This window comes from Fragaria vesca, linkage group LG6 (assembly GCF_000184155.1).
Source record: "Fragaria vesca subsp. vesca linkage group LG6, FraVesHawaii_1.0, whole genome shotgun sequence".
NCBI lineage: Eukaryota > Viridiplantae > Streptophyta > Magnoliopsida > Rosales > Rosaceae > Fragaria > Fragaria vesca.
Genome location: NC_020496.1, coordinates 30,930,490 through 30,950,976, shown reverse-complemented (window position 1 = coordinate 30,950,976; position 20,487 = coordinate 30,930,490). Strand labels below are relative to the sequence as shown.

The window sequence follows — 20,487 nt, the reverse complement described above, 5'->3', positions numbered from 1 at the left end:
TTGGAGTTAAGGGACCCAATATCCAACTCAAACCCCACCTTCTAATTCCGGCACAGAGGGGTTGTTCTGCAAACCCCAAGGAGAGATGTTTTTTCTTTTCTTTTCTAATTTTTTTGGGGATTTTCTTTTTGGGTTTTCTCACTTCTTCCGCACAAAAGAATAAGAATGCTTTGTCTTTTGCCTCTCTCTACAGCCTACATAGCACATAAGAGGGTCTGTGCTGTATTTATATATAATGCCAGACCTTCTGAAATATCAGTTTAGGGAAAATCAGAGAATTGGTATGTGTGTGACATGACTCACATGAGAGAGAGAGAGAGTTAGTTTAGGGACTAAATTAAGAGAGAATGACACACTTTTCAAAATTTAAACTTATAAAAACAGTAAAGAGTTGAAGAAAGATGGGATTTGGCCCAAATATAGTATCAGAATTGAGATCTCAACCCCTCCTCCTTTTCTTAATTTCCTTACGGTTCAAGACTTTCTCTATTGAAAAAGGAAAGTGTGTCATTTCTGGGGTGGTGCCTGTAAAAAACAATGAGTCATTTACTGATAGACAAACCAGAAAGGGAAGAAATAAGGCTAAGAATTGAAGGAGATGATGTGAAAGGGTGGGTGGGAAAATGTGGTTTGTTCATTGTCTCCAGTTGCATTCCATGTGGACAAAATTATGGGAGGGTCAGTGGGTCTGGAGGCTCTACATGGGCATGTGGCTATGTCAGGACTCCACAGGGTAGCAGCAAGCAAGGAAGAAGAAATTACTAAGTGGATATATGCACTGGAAAGCCTGCCTGCATATAAGTCTAAAGCCATCATCTTCCAAGTTCCAACCATTCCCCTCTATAGTCCAAGTTACCATTCTACCCTCCTCCACTAGATCTTCTTCTGATGACTGTCAAAGTCTTCTTTGATGCTCTCTGATGCCTTTGAAAGTCAGCATTTAGGTTTTGGAACTTAATAGGAGAGATCATCATCACTATATCAAACTTGGAATCTTTTGGAGTTTTGGGTTGGTAACAACTCCCATACTTTACACCTAGCTCTATATCCTCTATTACATCCTTTCTATGTGGAAAGCTGGAAGCCATTGAGTCATCTAATATTTTTAGAATATAGGATGAACAAGTGAAACAATAATCACAGTGACCATTTTGATCATTAATTTGAAGATATGGATGATCTACAGTAGGAATATGACATGTCTTGATGATCAATGAAGATATTAACAGTGTCATTCAGGGAATCATATCTTTTCAAATTCATATGGTATGACTTGAAAGATTACAAATGATCAGTACAGTGCTCTCTGGTCATGGTTGAAGTGAAATATTTTTTCTGGGAGGGTAATACAAGGTTAACTCTCTTTCAGTCTTTCTAAGTATCTGTGTCTTGGTCAAAGTCGAATCTTTAGTCTTTTTAACTTGCCAGTAGTGCAGATCAAGATCATATAGATATATAGAGATTTTCTTATGTCTGTTATGATATATAAACACAGTACGCGTACGCTGCTTATGCAAATCGTATATGTATGGACCATTAGAGTACGTCCCCCAGATCGGTGTAGGTAAAGCCACAGGTTTACTGAACCCTTTTTAAACACAATGACATCGTCCTAGCTCTTTGAAGTTTTCTGCATATTGTACGTAGACTACACACTGGATCATCCATAATTCTGGCTTTGGCATTTACTAGCTGTTCTTCTGCGAAACTCATTCATCCACGAAAATGAAACTTTCCAAAAGAGAAAGCGTAAAATTAGGGTTGCAGATATCGACTATATAATCATATTACTGTGTGTATATGGATGAATGCAAACCTTATCTTAACAAATGTACTCTGCAATGAATATTATCGATCCCAGCATCAAATTACGTTTGCCTAATCCATGATTATTGGCTCCAGTACAGTACCTTGATCAGAAAAGCCAGCTAGCTAGGGTTTTGTCTCTTTGCCATTTTCTGAAGCAAGTACGATTATTATAAAACCACTGGATCTGATATATAAATTTGCACTCATTCATAGTCAATATTCGAACCTGTATTACTCACGAGCAGTAACTTTCTCATATATATATATATATATATATATATATATATATATAATAACTAGCTCCATATATTGAGAAAGTATTTGAGCATCTAGGGTATCCAAGATTGATATGTTTCTTCGATAAGTAACTATAATCAAACTGTTAGGCGAATGAATTCTAAGAATGCGTACTAAGAATTGACAAGAGAGACTGGAAAACTACTGCTCTCTCCATATATGTAGTACAAATCAAATTGGGGTGGTCCTGATAATATTCTCGCTATTAATTCAAGTATATTTTGTAGGTTTTGTTTTGGACGATCTACAATATTCAAGAAGATATATAATGATGAGTGGTTAACTGATGACAAATGATTAAATGCTATCACGATATGGTCGACATTGTGGTTGTTCTATCATTTGTTTGCTATGATTCTGAAGTTAATTACGAGATATTTGATTTTTGGTTAAGACAGATCTCAGTATCAAACATAAACCTGAGTCGCATTCATCAATATTACATGTAGCTCCATTTGGTGCACGCGATTTGCTTCAAGTATTGATTATTATTGATCTAAAGCAATTTTTAACTCAATGAACTATCCTAATCAATAAGTTGATATTTTTCGAAAACAAAACACACAACAATGAAAATATACGTACATACATTCTCCTCTTCTAAATTATCATAATTTCGTAACATGTGATGTTTCTTATCATAAATTCACTCGTCTGATTGGTAATTGCTCACTATTAAGCTGCAGGGCATCATCTCTTTTTGATCCTCCCTATATATGCAGACTTGAATTGGCTAACTGTTTGGTGTATAAAATGCAGGTCTTTCTATCAATCCCCTTTTATGCTAATTCTCATCCTTTTGGAGACAATAAAGGACTAGTTTATCCATTTTAAGACGTATCTCTTAATTCATTCATTCATATTCAACATGAAATTGTTAGGTGCATGGTAGGGTGCAAAGTGAGAAATGAAAGACTGTAATTATATATCTGCATTCTATAATGTTTATGGAAAGAGACTTGTGGAAGCAATTCATCCTTTTTCAGACACCTTCATGTGTAAGAATAGACCTTTTAATTGCCATTTGCACAGAGAATATTACCATTCTTGTGATCTAAGAAAAATAATACACAACCAAGCAGCTAACATATGAATCCGAGTGATTATAAGTGGAAGATGAATTGTATTTGTATCCATTTATAAGTATATATTAACTAGCATGCAATATTTATAAGTGTATTATTTGCTCCATATAAAGATAGAGTACGTGAGGAATCTGAAGATCCTAAAACAAATCATGCATTAACTCAAAGATTCATCGATCAGGTTCATATAAAACTACTCGTAGTCTCGAAGAGAATAAGATATGAACCAACAATTGTTTAAGTATGGTACTTGGGAAATGAGGTACGTACGTAGCTAGTTTTGCTTGGGAATGTTAGCTAGCATTCTTTAACTATGTGTTTCGAATATAATTATACATGGATTTCTGGGTGTATCTTGCTAGCTATATATCTATGAATATAAATGCATATTTCGTCTAGATGATGCAATCCGATCATATGAAAAAGAGGGTATGATTCTGATTGTGATAGTCTGCTAAAAAATGGATTGATAATTGGAATTGAACAAGGGGAGTGGGGTGCAAGGCACATGCAGAAAAGTGATGCACCACATGAGGATTGTCATTAGCTTCATAGCTTAGCTTCAATTGTTGGGTACCAACTAAGCATTTCCATCATAATCCTGAACTAGGTTCCAAGAAGAAGCAGCACTACCATGATTGCCACATGATATTGTAAATTTGCACTTTCACAAAATTCTCGTGATCGCAAGTCCTCGACGAGTTATTAATTTAATAATTCTTACTGGAACGGTTCCCTCATCATATTCATATCGCTAATTTTAAAATTTAACCTGAGAACATCTCTAACAGCTTCTCTATTTTTTTGAACTTCACAATTTTATAAAATATAGAGCTGTTTTTAATAAGTCTTTCTTCCCTAAAATTTAATTCTTCACGTGCTCCAATAAATTCAAAACAACAATAGAATATTTTATTATGTATTTTATTGTTACAATGAAATATATAATAGTCTTTTGTTATAATTAATAATAATATAATATATTTTATTGTTGGATTTTGAACATAATTTTTTTTAGAGATTTTAGTTTTTGCTTCCCTATTTTAGAAAAATTTTGAAAAAACTGTTGGAGATGCTCTGATATTAATCTTATATTATTTTCTTCTAAGTATCAAGCATAATGTATCGAATACAAATGAAAGTTCGAAGTTCTTATTATGAATTCAATTTTTTTGGCACAAGCAATAGTTTTTTCACTGATGAACCATGTGTCCGAGTGGATTACGAATTTTGCAAAGTCAACAATGGGGGGATACTAACATCCCAATAATTTTATACAGATGTACAAATAAACTACTATACAAGCACAGAGAGTCACAGAGAGGTTGGGATTTTTAAACAGGTCGTAGCATTGTAGGGTAGGTTCCTCTTCACATTCTAAGGAATTTAATTTCATGGAGGACCCAAAATTGTGTGACCATTAAACAAGGTGTGCGTGTATATGAAACATGATAGTCCCACGTTACAAGATTATTTCAATAATATGCTTAATCCAAGTCAATGTGCCATATGCATCTTATCCCTAATACAGTGTGGAAATGAGAGCCTTGATCGACACCGATCTCACATGCAGATCTCAACTTGGGGTGTAAGAAAACTAAACCGAAGAGCCTCAATTTGAAGGACTCGGCTAACAGACTTTCCATATGTCCAATATAGTAGAATGAATAAGCGAAGTAGCTAGGGGAAGTTCAGATTCTAATCAGATCTGTGTTTACATGTATAACGCTACGTTTTGATGCTTTAACTTGAACTATTTTCGGTTAAAATCATATGTTTCGTGTACTAGTACTTATTGCACTAAGAAATGCTCTAGGATATCATTCAATACATCATATATAGTGTTTCTGAAATTCTATGTTTTCGCTCCGTGAGTATTAAAAATAAGAATTAAATTCAGTTTATCCCCATGAGGTTTGGGAGTAATTTCATGTTAATCCCTATACTTTCAATTTCATCAGTTTACCCCTCAAACTTTTGAATTTTCCTCAAGCGTGACCAATGTTCTATATTCTGTCCAAATCGGACGTTAACTGCTGATAATTTTAACCTTAACTGTGAGACCCGTACCTAGAATTTGGGCAAATCGGACCTTAACTACTAATAATTAACGGTCAATTTAAACGGAATATGAGAATTTGGGCATGACAGACAGAAATTGAAGATTTCAATGGGTAAACTGATAAAAATAAAAATATAGGGACTAACATGAAGTCACCCCCAAACCATAAGGGGGTAAACTGAATTTAATTCTAAAAATAATCCGGCTATATCACGATAATTGATCCCTGAATATTAGGAAAGCGCACACACTTAAAACAACATACTGTGTAAAATTCACCAAGCAAAGTCCTTTCAATTATTTCGATCGATCTAGGGTTACCAAAATCGGTTCTAATCAATAATCAATATTATCCAAACTGTTTAATTAGCTGGTTTAAGCATTTGGAGCAACATTATCATGAAGCCTTAGAAAGGTGGTCACGTGTACTAAGATTAATTTGTTTTTTGGTTTTTGGTCTGAAGGATTAATTTGGTTGTTTATAACATTGGCACTTGGCAATGGCTTAAGGTCAAGAACTCTAAAACATCCAACGAGTTTGCCAGGTAATTGGGATCTCAAAGTCGACTCTGATCACATGCCACTTCTGATCAACAAGTTTGATTTCCAGCTCCAGCTCCGGTTCAACATCTTGACGATTCTAACTGGTTCAAACTGTTTAAACAATTGATTGAAAAGAAAAACTTGCACACAAGTTTCTGAGGAAGATGCTCAACAGCTCAAGCTTATCGGTTTTCAAGGACCACCTTCAACTCTCTGCAATTTGGCATTGCAGCCCCAACCTCGTCTTGTTTGTTTGTGTTCTGGGTGGGTTTGCATCGACCCTTGTATATGTTGTTTTCAGTCCTTGTTTGTCACCATATGATCTCTCAGAGGTTCCATAACGATATTTTTTTTTCGAACCATGCATCATGTCAGTACATTTGTAATTGGGATGCAAAACCCACAGTACGTTATCTATGATCTTTTGTACAATAATTGCTCTACTGTAATGAGTACGTTGATCTGTTTATATTTTTTCAGAGTACTAAAATAACACATGTTCTTTCGAAGCAAATTAGATTCAACCGTTATATACGTCTTCTACTTTAAATTTTTATTTCAAAACTATAAGAATGCGTTACAATCTATTTACGAGAATCTTTCAAGTTTAGATTCTTAGAATCAAACTTAACGAGACTTAACGACTAACATGTTTTAAAACAAAACGTACGTAAATAAAGTCTAGAATTGATTGTTCTATTTGCGATTCGTCCATTTAATACATCCGCAGAAGAAGGCAATGGGAATCATGGGATTTGTGAACAAGGTTGAAGAGGAATGGGCACTGAACCATATAGATGGTCGAAAGCTGAAGTGTCAACACCAAATCCTAGTAATATGATGATGAAGAGGAAACAAGCATGGCAACACAGTCATGAGTGTTGGGCATTAAGTTGTGGTCCGCAGAGAGCTTTTGTCAAAAAGGTTTAGGTAGGGGGCTGAAGAAAACACATTGGCGTAGGACTATGCCAGTTTCAATGAACAATTGGAGCAGACAGTGACACTATTGTGTACAGCCGCCTGTTGCGGCAAATTGTTGCATGCGAATAATCCATCAATGACACTCAAAGATTGAGATCCATCATTCCATGTCATATCTCCATCACCTTCATGAATATCGGAGCATGAACATTGCTAGTGGTAGTTGGGAATCACTTATTTCTCAGCACCAAGGGTTTATTTCAGATCAAGAGTACCGAAATTTTCATGAAACTGAAATTGCAAATTGTATTCCACTGACCTGGTTCAGTTCTCATTAGCCTTAGGGCTTGAGCCCAAAGATATAAGGATATATCTAACAGCACATATTGAGCCCAAGATGAAGAAAAATCACAGCTTAATATGTTTCCCGTACTATATAATTTCATCACCAATAACATACGAGTCTGCCAACACATCTGATATCAGAAAATGAAATCAACTGTTCACAACAGGATTCTCTGAGATGGAACAACCAGAAAGTGGAGTAAATTTCAGTTTTTTCTTACAATCAAACACTTCAACCGGAATGTTTGAAGCAGTCAAGTTTTTCTATGACCTGTGGCTGCTTTTGGTCAATCACCAGCTCCACTTGTATTGGTAAAAAGCTTTGAAGAATGCTCCTTGCATGGGATTGGAGAAAGCTCCACCCAAGATGCAAAGGATAGTAGTACAAAAATACAACAGATGCAAAATGCATTCCTAATGCTTACAAGTAGAATGCCAGGTTATACGTTTGGTTTCTAAAGCACATACTGTATTGAGAACCCTGAGGTAAAAGTCCCAAGATGCACTTCTTTCAGTAATAGGTCTTTGACCGAACGGATGTCGGTCTACATACTCTTGTAGATTTTCAGCCGTGGCCAACTTTTCCAAATAGGTCCGAAGACGACCTCCAGGACCTGTTATGTTGTAGTTAGTTTTCTTTGCAAATGTAAACCAAAATCTACAAGTAATTAAAGATCAAGCAATTCGAGAACTAGGTCATTCCAAATATGATCTCGTATCAGGGTTTCAGAACTTGTTTCAAGAAAAAAACATTCTAATACTTTGAACATATCTGTAGACTTGTACAATATGATACATATTCATTTTCTGATGTGTATAGTAAAGGATTAATTCTTTATTACCTAACGCATTGTCGCACCCTCCATGAAACGTGTATGGATAAGGAAAGACTCCGGTATGTGCCTATTATATGAAAGTCCAACACAAATCCAAAAAAAGGTTTACTTATTAATTATATTAGGCCGAATCAAACAAAAAGATAAAATGAAATCTTACAGGATTAAGCAGGGCTTTGTACGGAGAATCATCCAACAATAACGTATTAGATTCATTATATATGCCCTTCTCCCATGGAAGACTAGAGTCGTTTTTTTCCCAAATTTTTCTCAGATCCTTAAAAACCAAGGTCTTATGCTTGTTTTCGAGAGTTCTGAACCCTGTTGTAGTGCAGTGGGATAGATCCTGCAAACGCATTAGAAAATCATCCATCAACAGTTCCAGATTTGTTGCAAGGAATTCAATATGTGAACTGTTCTCAGCGAACCTAAGATGATAACAGTACACACTAATCATGATAAAAGCAGAAGACAACTGATTGCCAACTTATAAAGGAACATGATTTTTAGCATTTCCTACTCATGAGCCACTTTATAATTTGGATAATAGGTATACTGATATTGTTTAATCGTTGTTTGGCTGATATACAAACTACTGCACTTACTAAATGATTTCACCATTGAAAGAAGGAAACTTTTTCTGTCAGGATTTCATCTATAAAAAAAAAGAAAAGAAAAAAAAAAGCAAAATGACTAGGACGAAGATGCTTAATAGTATAATCAAATTCCATAAATCCAGGAATAAAAACCAAAAGGTAGCAAAACCTTACACACCTTTTATTAGATTTTATAATTTTGGAAGATCATTCCAAACAGTAACTAACAGTATAACCAAGCAAGAAAGTTGACTCCAAAATGTTGTAACAATTTATACACCACAAGGATCAAGATGATGCACACATACTCCAGCCATGTTGAAGGCAGAGAAATCCACAAAACACAAAACAAAAGGAACAGATAGAAGTGCTTACCCAGCAGAACAACAAATTGTGCTTTAGATCACCCATTAGATAATCAACCACTCTCTCCACAATTTTCCTTCAAAAAGGTTAATAGGCATTACAGTCAGTAGTAATACTTAAACCAGTTGACATAATCCTAATACTATTAAGATATAGATGATGGAAGAGAACATAAATAATTCTTTCAAATGAAAAATCAATGTAAAAAATAAAGAGCAGTCAATAGGTTACTTGGATCTTGAAGACCACACACCCACTTCGAAACGCTCAAAGCAGAACTTAAGAAAATCAAGATAGTATGGCCTCTTGAAAACTGAACCAAGAAAAAAAAAAATGTACAATTAAAGGTGAAGAACAAATAAAGCATAGAATTTATAAATGAAACAATATTACATAATTAATCCTTACTTGCCCGTCCTGCAATCCTTATGTCAGATGCGAATCCCTTTGGAGGAGGGGAGACTATATCCGCAATAAGTCCATTAATGTCAAGAATAAGAAGCTTTTTCCCTGTATACCTAAACGGTTCTTTCACAATTGAACCATGCAAAATTCCTGAGCTGATGTCCTCTCCACTAATAGTTTTAACCCCTCCAGATGAAATAACTAATACATCGCCACCTCTTTCATCTGATAAACTTAAAGTTGACAATCTATTCACATATTTAGTATCGCCGTGCCCATATTCCTGAGGCAAATTATGAACTACGCCAGTATTTTGCATTAGATTTGGTTTCCTCCTCTGTCTCCTTCTTGTTCTCTTTTTCAACACTTGACTGGATTCTTGGATATTTTTGGTAGAGTCCATTCCTGTCTCTGGAAATTTAACAAAGGAAGGCCGGGGTGCTGAATTTGCCAAGAGGTTAACTTGGAGTTCACCCTTGGTCATGGAGAAGGTACTGTGCCGGATCATATATAATCGACTGATCAAATATAATCTATAAGCTTCTTTGACCGATCGTTTTCTACTATCTGCCTAACTGTGTCAGTTTCCAAATCGTTTAGAGCATCCTTTATCATTCCCTCTTCCTAATCGCCTGCAACAACAGTTTTCGACAGTAGAGACCAAGCATGAGCTATTACCCAAGATGACAAGAAAAACTCTTTTTCGGTTCAAAACACTCTACTTTACCAGTCATTACATGCACAATACAAAAGTACTTAAGCATATAAAAGAAACGAAACAAGCACTACATCAGAGTCGAATTCAAACACCAACAAATGGGTGCAAAATCATGCAAATTACTTCAATTGAACTCTCTACCCGGTCAACATTTAAGCCACATCAACTAAAATCCAGTCAAATTAGCAAACACTCTACAACAAGTCTTCTCCTTTTCTAAAATCACAAGCTCTAAGCAGCTCAAAATCCCATCTTTTTCAGAGCCAAATTTGTTCCTATAGATTAACAGAATTTCCAAATGAACCCCATCACACAAAACCAAATCGAACCAGATGGGCAATCAGTAAAACATTAAAAGACTCAACCTTTCTGTCCTAAGTTCTTTTCCCACAAAACAAGAACCCACCAACATGACAACGATTTGAAACAGACCAATTCTAAGGTAGTACATGAATAACCAGAACAGCTGTATTGCATTGAAAACATGTCAGGTTTTGGAGACAGAGAGATAGAAAGTGCTGACCTTTGAGAAACTCCAGCTTCGCTGAGAACGAAGGAAGCAGAAGCAAACGTTTGTGACCTTTCTTTGAGTTAGCGAGAAAGAGAGGGAGAGACAGAACTGGATGTGGGGGGCGGATTTATCGACCAAAAAATAGAAGATTTCAAAGACGCGAGTACTACCACATTTTTAGGAAGTCAAAATCCAACCAGACCCGGCCCAGATATTTATGTTCATGTAAAGCCCGATTGGGAGTGGATTAGGGTTTTTGTCTGATTCAAAGATATTGATCCAAATGGCAAAGATATTTTCACTTGAGTTTTCCTTTAAAGTTCACAAATTTGGGATGCCATCATGGCATCATGCCAGCTATAGAAGTTCAAAAATGGCTGGATTGAGGATGCTTATGTGAAAATGAAATTGTGAATTTGCTTGAACTCTAATCAGTCTAATGTCTTCGATTCTTAAGCATCGTAGTGAAATGACTAATGAATGTGAGATTTCATTCTCGACTTCATCAATATTCATAATCTCACTCTCGACTTCATCAATATTCATCTATCAAAAATCACATGTCCAATTTTGCTGAAGAAAATATGAATACAAAATAAAAATAAACATGACCAATGAGAGCCTTTCAACAAAATACCAAATGCAATAGTATTATACCATAACGTTTATTTTGATATTGCATGAGAATTATGTTCATCTTCATCAACACAATTACTTAAATTATAGAGGTATATACTATGTACCAATCAGTGGAGGAAGTATAACTGTGGCTATCACGGCTATAGCCATATCGATAATCAGCTTAATCAACAGCTGGGTATATATATTAGTCTACTAGCCATACCCAAATTAGCCTACTAAACTATTAGTATAGCAAATAGCCCACAACCACTAGCCCATCATTCATTCTTAATTTCTCAAACCTCACAGTCACAGACGCAAGACGCGTTTTCTAAAAAAAAAAAAACCTCACACGCGCACGGTCACTAGGTTACAAATTTCAAACAAAAATTCTTGTGTCCATACAAAATTAACCATACCCACTGTGAAATCCTGGTTCTGTCACTGGTACCGATTGCAATATGAGTATTTGATTTTGACCTCAACTCCATGGATCAAGCTTTTACATGCACGCAGTCTGTCGGCCTAGCTATATGGTTCAAGCTAGCTAGGGATATATAGGCATATAGCTAGCAGATAGTAAAACAATAAAACTAACCTAATGATCGAGCTAGCTAGCTTGCTACTTAAGTAGTTAAGCTGACTATCGATCCAAAGGTAACTTAATCATGGATGATATGATTGTGGAAGTACAATACCACTGCTATATATCCCACTTCTTGAGATGCAAACATGGAATGATGATTCTCATTGAGGCCTCAAAATCAAATGTATGATATCCATCTTTTTCCAATATGACGGTGGATCGATCGTAGCTGCTAGCAATTTTGGACCACAGGTCAAAACAGATGCTTAGCATCCAAGATTACGAGTCTATATATAAGAGCAAAAGGCAAAAGTGAATCGGAGGATATGCTAAACCTAGATATGCAATTTCATCAGTACATTATTGGTTACGTGCTCATCAGACCCTTAAAGTTCAAGCGTGCATTCTCAAGATTACTAGGATCCTGTGTGCATATAATATGCATAGCATGATCATATCATTCATGCTTAACCTTTTCTCATATGATTGTCCAGACTAAGCTAGGTAGCTTGATTATATAGTACTGCCTGTTCATATATTTTATATAATCATGCATCATCGATCTGCTGAGTGAAGCTGGCTCGTGGTAGCTAGTAAGTAACATATATATGCTTTGCTAAGCACAAGGCATCATTCTCTCCAGTTGCATAAAGCTCCCATGGAATCAAATAGAGGAAGTGGTCCTTAATTTTGAGATCGAGTTGTGGACAAGCTTAATTATACCCAATTATATATACCATGCATGCTTTCATATATCAGAAAGTGAAAGAATTTCTACAAAAGAAATAAGTAACTGGGATTGGGAATCGAAGGACTAGTGAGAGAGACGGATGATGAATTGAATAGGCAAGATATCGAATTAGTTGGGACATTTATATATGAAATCGATCTGCAGTCACTACTTTCGACCACCGTACCTCATGCCTTCCTTGCTTAAAAAAGAGAGGAAAAGATAACACTAGTACTATTCCAGAGATTGAAGAACGATCTTCAAATTAATTCAGGATCCAATTTAAACCACTTCATTTATATATCAGACCAAAAAGAACAACTTTTATTTAATTTATCAGTTATCACAAACCAAGCAATGATGCCACTCAACTAACAACTGACAACAATAACATAATACAATATCTTGATCGACTTCCTTATTCACAATTATCAAATGAGAGAATCGAATTAATATTTATGAAAATCGAGTACGTCTAATTAGTTAGCACAAAAATTTGTTTGAAATGAGAAACTCCATACTCCTTAATTTCGTTCGATTATAAGAAAATGTGGATTCGAATCTGTGATCTCATTCATCACTACTAGGTAGTTGATCGATGAAAAAATCGCCATCGATCATAACTGTAAATTACTAGCTAGGTCGTAATAATTTGCTGCTCTTTTTTAGAGCTAGAAATTAGTTAGTATAAATTTATAATCCTTCCTATCCATGCCTTTCCTCCCCCTTCATTCCTATATATTCTCAATTTTCTCATGATCAGAACTCAAAAGTTGTTATGATGAAGCCAATGTCACCAATATTCATATATATTTGCCATACAAACCATACCTTTCTCAATGCCCATCAAGTAGATCGAGTAGCTAGGAGAACGTACTGTCTTATTCATAGACGGGTCCTGCAGATAGTTATGTCTCTTCGGCCTGTGCCTTCAAGGCTTCAGCGTTTCGACCAAACCCTAAACTCTAAACCCCTATTTATTCATGATAAAATAATGCCAAGTCTACAAATTATACACAAGAAACATAATTTCATATCGCTAGCTGCTGTCAATAAAGGATTGCTGATTGCATATATATGCCAGAATTCGCAGCTAACTAAAAGCACCGATCTTAAACTCTTGACAGATAGAGATAAATGCTCACCGGAAATGCCAAGACTGGTCGTTTTCCGAAGACATCACCGTCATGCATGCATGCTTTGTTTAAGTAATTAGGTCAAGCCGATAATAAGTAGTGCTATCTGTATCAATCTATTCATGGTACCATTTCTTAAATTTAGTACCGAAAATTCTTCAGAGTTGTATAAGTAGCAGCAACCCTAAATATAGAGAGGCCAAATAGAGCAGCGTCCATTAATTGGAATTTACGTGAGTGTCTCTATGCGTGGTAGCTTAGGCTTCTGATTATCCTTCCACATGAACGAGGACAGATTAAGCACACTTCGAATTACTCGAAATCTTAACTACTAGTGTTATGAAAAGACAACAATAATTAGCTAGCTAGATTCGTTTCCTTAACTAGCTGTATCATTTCTCTATTATTCCAGCAACTAAATTGAGGGTTTTACAGATAATCGAACTTTTAGATCGATGATGTTCTTCGAGCTACTGGCTTCCTTCCAGGTTACGGTGATGAGCATGGGGTGCTACTACTACTGGGTTTGATTGTTTGAACTAGAATGAGTTGTGAGGCACTTCTTAGAGTTTACGGTGGGGATTCTAGCTAGTTGGACAACTGCAATCTCAATTGAAATCAATCTTATCATCAGTGTGGTAAGATTGGTTGAGCTGTTTAGTACGAAACCCTCATGTCTAGGAATTCGAATTCCAACTCCCACCAGTCTGTAACCATCAGATACCTTTGGGTACGTACGTATGCGGCAAAAGATTAGTCTGACGTTGCTAGAATAACTCTCGTAGACTTTAGTCCAATACTGATTCAGTACACATGTTACTTAACTTACTAACGCAATGTTTTACCGATGTGTCTTGCTGCCTCACCCGGATAAAATTAAGAAACATCTTCGCAATGTTTTAAGGTATCTCCAAAGCAGGAAGCCTATAAAAGTAGTTGCCATCTTCTACACCCTTCTGTCTCCCCTATATATACATTTCAAAGTTTCAACCTCCCAAAGTCTCTCAACACCCCCACCACCTCACTCAACGCTCCCCTCTTTTTCTTCTCCACCTTCTCCACCCTGCTCCTCCTATTTGCCACTACTCTATTTTTCCTCTCACACACCTCACCACCTTCACCTTTCCCCTCTCCAAAACTCTCAACCTTTTAGTCTCTACATGCACCGCCATCACCACCACTACTAAACCCAAATGGGCAACATCTGCGCCATCCTCGCCCCCAAACCTCCCCTCAAGAAAAAGCCCATCAAGCGCCTCCCGAACCCGCCGCCCGTACCCAACTCATCCTCCACCCGCTGGACCCGGATCCGATCCTCCCGCAAACAAACCCCCGACGACGCTCTCCTCCAAGAACAAGCTCTCGCCGCCGCCATCCTCTTCCAGCAGCACCAGCAAAACGGCGGCGTTTCCTCTCTCCCCTTTGATCGCTCCTCCTCTTTACGCTACCCCAATACTAACTCCAGCTCCAAGAAAGGTAACAGCAACGTTTTGCCACGTAGCTCCAGCACTCGGGCTCGGTCACTCACCGACCCGCTGCTCCAGCCTCACCAGCTTGTGAATCAGGTGAGGGTCACTGTTTCAGCTAATTTTGTTAATACCAACTTGATATCTTTCGCTATTTTTCGATATAGCTTATGATCATGGAATTGATGAGTTTGTACCGTTACGTCATTTTGGTGTTTATGATTTGTTTGATTGCTGAGTTTGGGTAATTTGGGATGTGGCTTTTGGTGGTGGAATTAATGAGGTTTGTAATGTAGTTGGTGGTTATGGTTTTTGAGAAATTTGGGTTCTTTTCTTGGTGGGAAGAAATAAATGATGTGGCTTAAAGGTTCAAGCTTTGGTTGTCGAGTAGTTATTTTGTTCATGCTGAGGTATCTTTCATCTGTGATTAGATTGTGTTATCTCTTCATACACGTGAACAAACACATGGATGTTTGTTCTCTGTTATTTACTGGATTTGTGTGTATGCATTTGTGTATGTAAAGGAGAATGGGATTTTGCTTTAACTAAATCTTGCATTGAATATTTGCATTTTAATTCTGGATGATAGTTAACATTTATCAAGGCATGCTGATTTTTATTTTGATGTTAGGAACTGATGGTTTTAAGCTTATTGTGACTATGACGCAGTCCAGTCATAGAATTGGCTTAAAATTATAACACAGTAAAGTATATCTATTAACATGAACATGGACTTACCAAAGAAAATTCCAAAGAGGATACATTGCATGTGCCAGTCATTTGATGCACCTTTTGGTTGTGTTGAATTCCTTTATTGAGATTGCTCAAGTGCTGGTTTGATTCGCTTACATTTGGTGGATTGTGTTTAGCTGGCTCCTAATACTTTTTGTTTTTGTTTTGATAGGATGTAAAGATTGATGAACTTGAGACCAACCACTTTGTTCTTGTACATGGTGGCGGGTTTGGTGCTTGGTGTTGGTATAAAACCATTGCACTTCTGGAAGAGGGTGGTTATAAAGTTAATGCCATAGACTTAACTGGTTCTGGAATTCATTCATCTGATACAAACACCATTGCAAGTCTTTCAGAATATGTGAAGCCTCTTACTGATTTTCTTGAAAAGCTTCCTGAAGGAAAAAAGGTAACTTGAATTGCCTTCTGATCAACTTTCTCATTCATAATCGCATTTCAATATTTATATGTGCTGCCTTTTAGCTTGGTTTTCTTACCATGGCCTCTTGAGAGTTGGTGAAATGTACTGCTTATTATTTGTTATCTTGGACTATGTGCTCAAATTGTTGATAGTTAGATATGGTTGGTAACTTGGTATGCCTATCATGTCTTCATGAGTCAAGTTTATGAATTTGAGCTCCTCTCAGACTTGTGGTTGCTCTTCAGTCACACATCAAAGAAAATATAAAAGAAAGGTATTGAGACATATTGATATGATGACTCTCATGCACATGCATAAGCTAAATTTGAAAGGGGTCTTGCTGCTTTGTGAACCTACTTACCGAAGCTGTCACTGCATCAGTGTGTAATTCTTGTATACAACATCCTCTCTGTTTTAAAGTTTAAACTTTGTTATTATATATTATGCAGGTGATCTTGGTGGGCCATGATTTTGGTGGCGCGTGTATATCGTATGCAATGGAGTTGTTTCCATTTAAAGTTGCGAAGGCCATTTTTCTTGCTGCGGCAATGTTGAAAAATGGACAAAGCACCCTTGATACATTCTCTCAACAGGTTTCCTCTTGGCCTTTTTCTCGTCAAATCTGTTTAGTTATTTTTTATTTTTATTTTTTATCTTTTCATCCATGAAATGCATTTTGAAAACTGAATTCATTATATATTCCTTGACTATTTGGAGAAATGTTGAATAGCAATGAAACACTACTTCTTGAGTAGATATTTATGTATTTGCTTCTTAAACTTTCTCTTCTGGAGTACTCAGTTCTATGTAATTTGCACTAGTATTTGCCTCTTGTCCTTTCAAGATTCACACTGGGATGTTTAAACTTAGATGGAGAGACCCATATTAGAATGCATTTGAAGTTCGAAAACCTTTGTTGGGATTGAAAGGGATGGGATTTTATGGGTGCTTATCACAATAATCCCAGAAAGTTTTTATATATATTGATTGAATGACTAATGCTTAGCATTACTGCAGGCAACTTCAGATGATCTTATGCGACAAGCTCAGATATTTTTGTATGCAAATGGGAATAATCAGCCTCCAACTGCTATTGATCTAGATAAATCAATGTTGAAGGATCTCTTATTCAACCAAAGTCCTTCCAAGGTATGCACAACTTTGTTTTGCAACATACAAATAAAAAGTTCAGAGGTCTCTTGATCCATTTTTGACTATGCATGCGGCATGTGTGCTGGTTCCTCCATTTCCCTAATCAGTTTTACTCACTTATCCTTTGCTTCTTCCAATCTAGGATGTTGCATTGGCATCTGTTTCAATGAGACCGATTCCATTTGCCCCAGTTCTGGAGAAAGTGTCACTTTCTGATTCGAAGTATGGATCAGTTAGGCGGTTTTATATAGAAACATTAGAAGACAATGCCATACCCATCACAGTCCAAGAGAGCATGATAAATGCAAGCCCCCCTGAACAGGTCCTGCGGTTAAAAGGCGCTGATCACTCACCTTTCTTCTCAAAGCCTCAAGCGCTACACAAGTTATTGGTAGAGATCTCAAAGGTCGGTTCACCTTAGAAATGCTTTTTAGGCTAGATGGCTAATGAAGTTCTGCTGACACAATAGAAAATGCGACTGAAACCATCAGGTATTTATGCAATTGCATTAGAGAGGTTTGTAAAACATGTAAATGCGCATATAAGTGAAATTGTTGTGCAAGTGTTCGTTCGATAAAATGAGATATCTTCATATGTTCTTAGGGTGTTTTTTCTCCCTGGGGACCGAATGACATGGCATACCTGAGTGTTCAGATTTATGCTACTGGAAGTTTACATTTCAAGAAGTGCACAGAAGAATGTATCATGGGAGGCGATTGTATATCAAATTAATGCACATGCCAATTGAAACTATTGTTTTCAATCTCCAAAATGCTTAATTTATGTCACATACACAAGGTCTAGGCCAAGTTCCATAGTTCCATGTTGCTAACTTCAATATTAACCATTTTTATAAGTGAGGTCATCATGGTAAGTGAAGTCATCACGTTGCTCATCAAATAAGTTTTCGTGTTTAATAAATACATGCAGCTCTAATGATTAAAAATATTATTTTTTATTCCGCGGTTTGGAGTCCTTTAATCGGTGGTCTGAGTTCGAAGTTTCACCACCACTAATTATTAGGACAAAACACACAAACATGAAAAAGAAAAACAGCAACACTAAGGGCCAACGTGACAGAGAAAGCCCAACTGCAATGGCGCTTATCTTAGCCAAACTGATTTTGCCATCTCAGACATTGACCACGTCTACAAACCGAAATTTATTTCCGAGTATACAAATTCTACATCATTGTTGCAGAAGAATCTGTTTCCTGGCAATTGGCTCCAAAAGTTTGGTCCCAGAAGAAGCAAGAACAAAGTATGCAATCTAAACAAATATCACATCCTTTTGATCAAGCTTCGAATTTCAACATATTTTTCTTTTACATATGTTGTTTCTTTCTCAAGGAATAGTCTTTTTGTCCTAATGTTTGGGATGCCTGTACTTATATGATCTAATATTTTGATCTGTTTTCCTCTGGATTCTTGATTATGAATTTATGACTCCTTTATCAAAACCTGTTTCTTACATAATATGCAAAGTGCAATTGTTCTCCATGTTATTCATTGCCCTCTAGACCTTATTTATGAAGAAAATTGGACCAGCAATGGTTTCATCTTGCTGTATTTTTCTTTCTTGTGATCCCTCCAACAAGTTCTTGATGAAATCTCAATAACATGAATCTTCATTATGTTCACATCGTTGAAATAACATCTGTGTTTAGGATTTCTTGCTGAACATATATATCCGAAAATGGGCCGCGGAGTCAGCTGTGGTGGTGGACAAAGTTCCTTGGGATACTTGTTTGGAGGTGGAGCAGAGGCTGTTGCAAACAACACCCGTCCTCTGGATAGGAATGTCTCTACTAACTCTATACCAATTGAAATGCAACCTCCAGCAGGCATGCCCACAAAAAGGGATGGAGTAGATGCTAAGCAAGTCCCGGCTCCAAGCAAACCCACAAACACAACACCGTCTCCGAATAAGACTACTTCTCCTGCTACAAAACCAATTGACAAGAACATTCCGGCAGGCATTCATAGCAGTCCCACAAATAATTACTTGCGTTTGGATGGCCAGAACTGTGGCAACTTCATCACAGTTTGTTTCCTTTGCTTGGTTTTGGTTTCGAAACTTTTGATCATCTTGTTTCATGAATGCTAGTACTTTTGGTATGAAAAGTTGGTTCTTCATTATGTGAATGCAGGATCGACCATCTACGAAGGTTCATTCAGCTCCGGGAGGTGGATCTTCCCTCGGATACTTGTTTGGCGGTAGTGGTGGGAAATGATTCTTGCTTCTGAATAATGCATCAGCAGTTGAGTTTTAGCACGGATAATGTGTAATGTTATATCTCTCAGACATGTCGAAGTTTATAGTTTTATATAATGAAACTGTGAACTGAATCATAATGACAATTACATGATGTAAGTGTGTATAATGGGATTCTTGTGCTTGGACATTTTTGCTTCACCTTGGACGTCCCTGGATTTCCATTACAAAATGCAACAGCACAATGCACTACTTTTGTAGTTCTTCTTTGTGTTTCGGTCTTAAGGAATCGATCGATCGTAACACACATAGTTGGATCATAGCTCATTCAGTTTTTGCTGTTGATTGAAACTTCATCGTGATTCAAGGATTGCATAATATATGAACACATCTGGATATCTAGAATTGTGATTATTAAGTCCCAGTTGGGTGGATTAGGATTTAGGAGCAAACATTGAAACATAAAAGTTGAGCTGTGTAAGATTTTGTTTATCCAACTATACAAACTGCATGCCCTCTAAATATGGACTTGTTGGATTCTAAAACTACTGCATAACACTATTAAACAATGTTAAATTTGTTGTATTTTAATATACGATACAATTATTTTGGAAATGCTTCACCAAACAAATGACAACATTGTTCCACTTCAATTGTTGCGCCTAACCAGCGATGAAACGACAGCGTTACTGCTACGGAAATTAAACCGACCCTAAGTTTTGCCTGAATATTCAAATGGATGATTTTATTTTAGTTCTTGTTGGGGAAAAATTCAATTAGAATTATATGAAAACGTGAAATTATAGTCTTGAAACATCACGTGACCCATATCATGCCTGTAATCGAACTCATGTTGTGCATATGGATCTTTGACGCATTAAGCGGCTACGACTATCATATTTTGCGATGTTTTGGTTACCTTTTGATTTTGGTGT

General features: G+C 36.7%; 3 protein-coding genes across 3 annotated transcripts; 2 read left to right on the top strand and 1 right to left on the bottom strand.

Moving 5' to 3' along the window:
- Positions 1-7,288: 7,288 nt before the first annotated feature.
- Positions 7,289-10,591, bottom strand: LOC101291942 (uncharacterized FCP1 homology domain-containing protein C1271.03c-like). The gene is made up of 7 exons (XM_004304173.1): positions 10,507-10,591; positions 9,269-9,897; positions 9,092-9,173; positions 8,870-8,936; positions 8,059-8,244; positions 7,905-7,965; positions 7,289-7,676 (listed from the first exon to the last, which is right to left on the bottom strand). The coding sequence occupies exons 2-7, from the start codon at positions 9,771-9,773 to the stop codon at positions 7,477-7,479; spliced, it is 1,101 nt and encodes a 366-aa protein (XP_004304221.1). The 5' UTR covers positions 9,774-9,897; positions 10,507-10,591; the 3' UTR covers positions 7,289-7,476.
- A 4,019-nt stretch (positions 10,592-14,610) lies between these two features.
- On the top strand, positions 14,611-18,011 carry LOC101291647 (putative methylesterase 11, chloroplastic-like). The gene is made up of 5 exons (XM_004304172.1): positions 14,611-15,132; positions 15,938-16,174; positions 16,636-16,779; positions 17,204-17,335; positions 17,481-18,011. Exons 1-5 carry the CDS (start codon positions 14,761-14,763, stop codon positions 17,757-17,759), a joined length of 1,164 nt encoding a protein of 387 aa, XP_004304220.1. The 5' UTR covers positions 14,611-14,760; the 3' UTR covers positions 17,760-18,011.
- Positions 18,012-18,514: 503 nt separating this feature from the next.
- LOC101291356 (protein SPIRAL1-like 1-like) lies at positions 18,515-19,706 on the top strand. The gene is made up of 3 exons (XM_004304171.1): positions 18,515-18,598; positions 19,005-19,381; positions 19,488-19,706. The coding sequence occupies exons 2-3, from the start codon at positions 19,034-19,036 to the stop codon at positions 19,569-19,571; spliced, it is 432 nt and encodes a 143-aa protein (XP_004304219.1). The 5' UTR covers positions 18,515-18,598; positions 19,005-19,033; the 3' UTR covers positions 19,572-19,706.
- Positions 19,707-20,487: the final 781 nt, after the last annotated feature.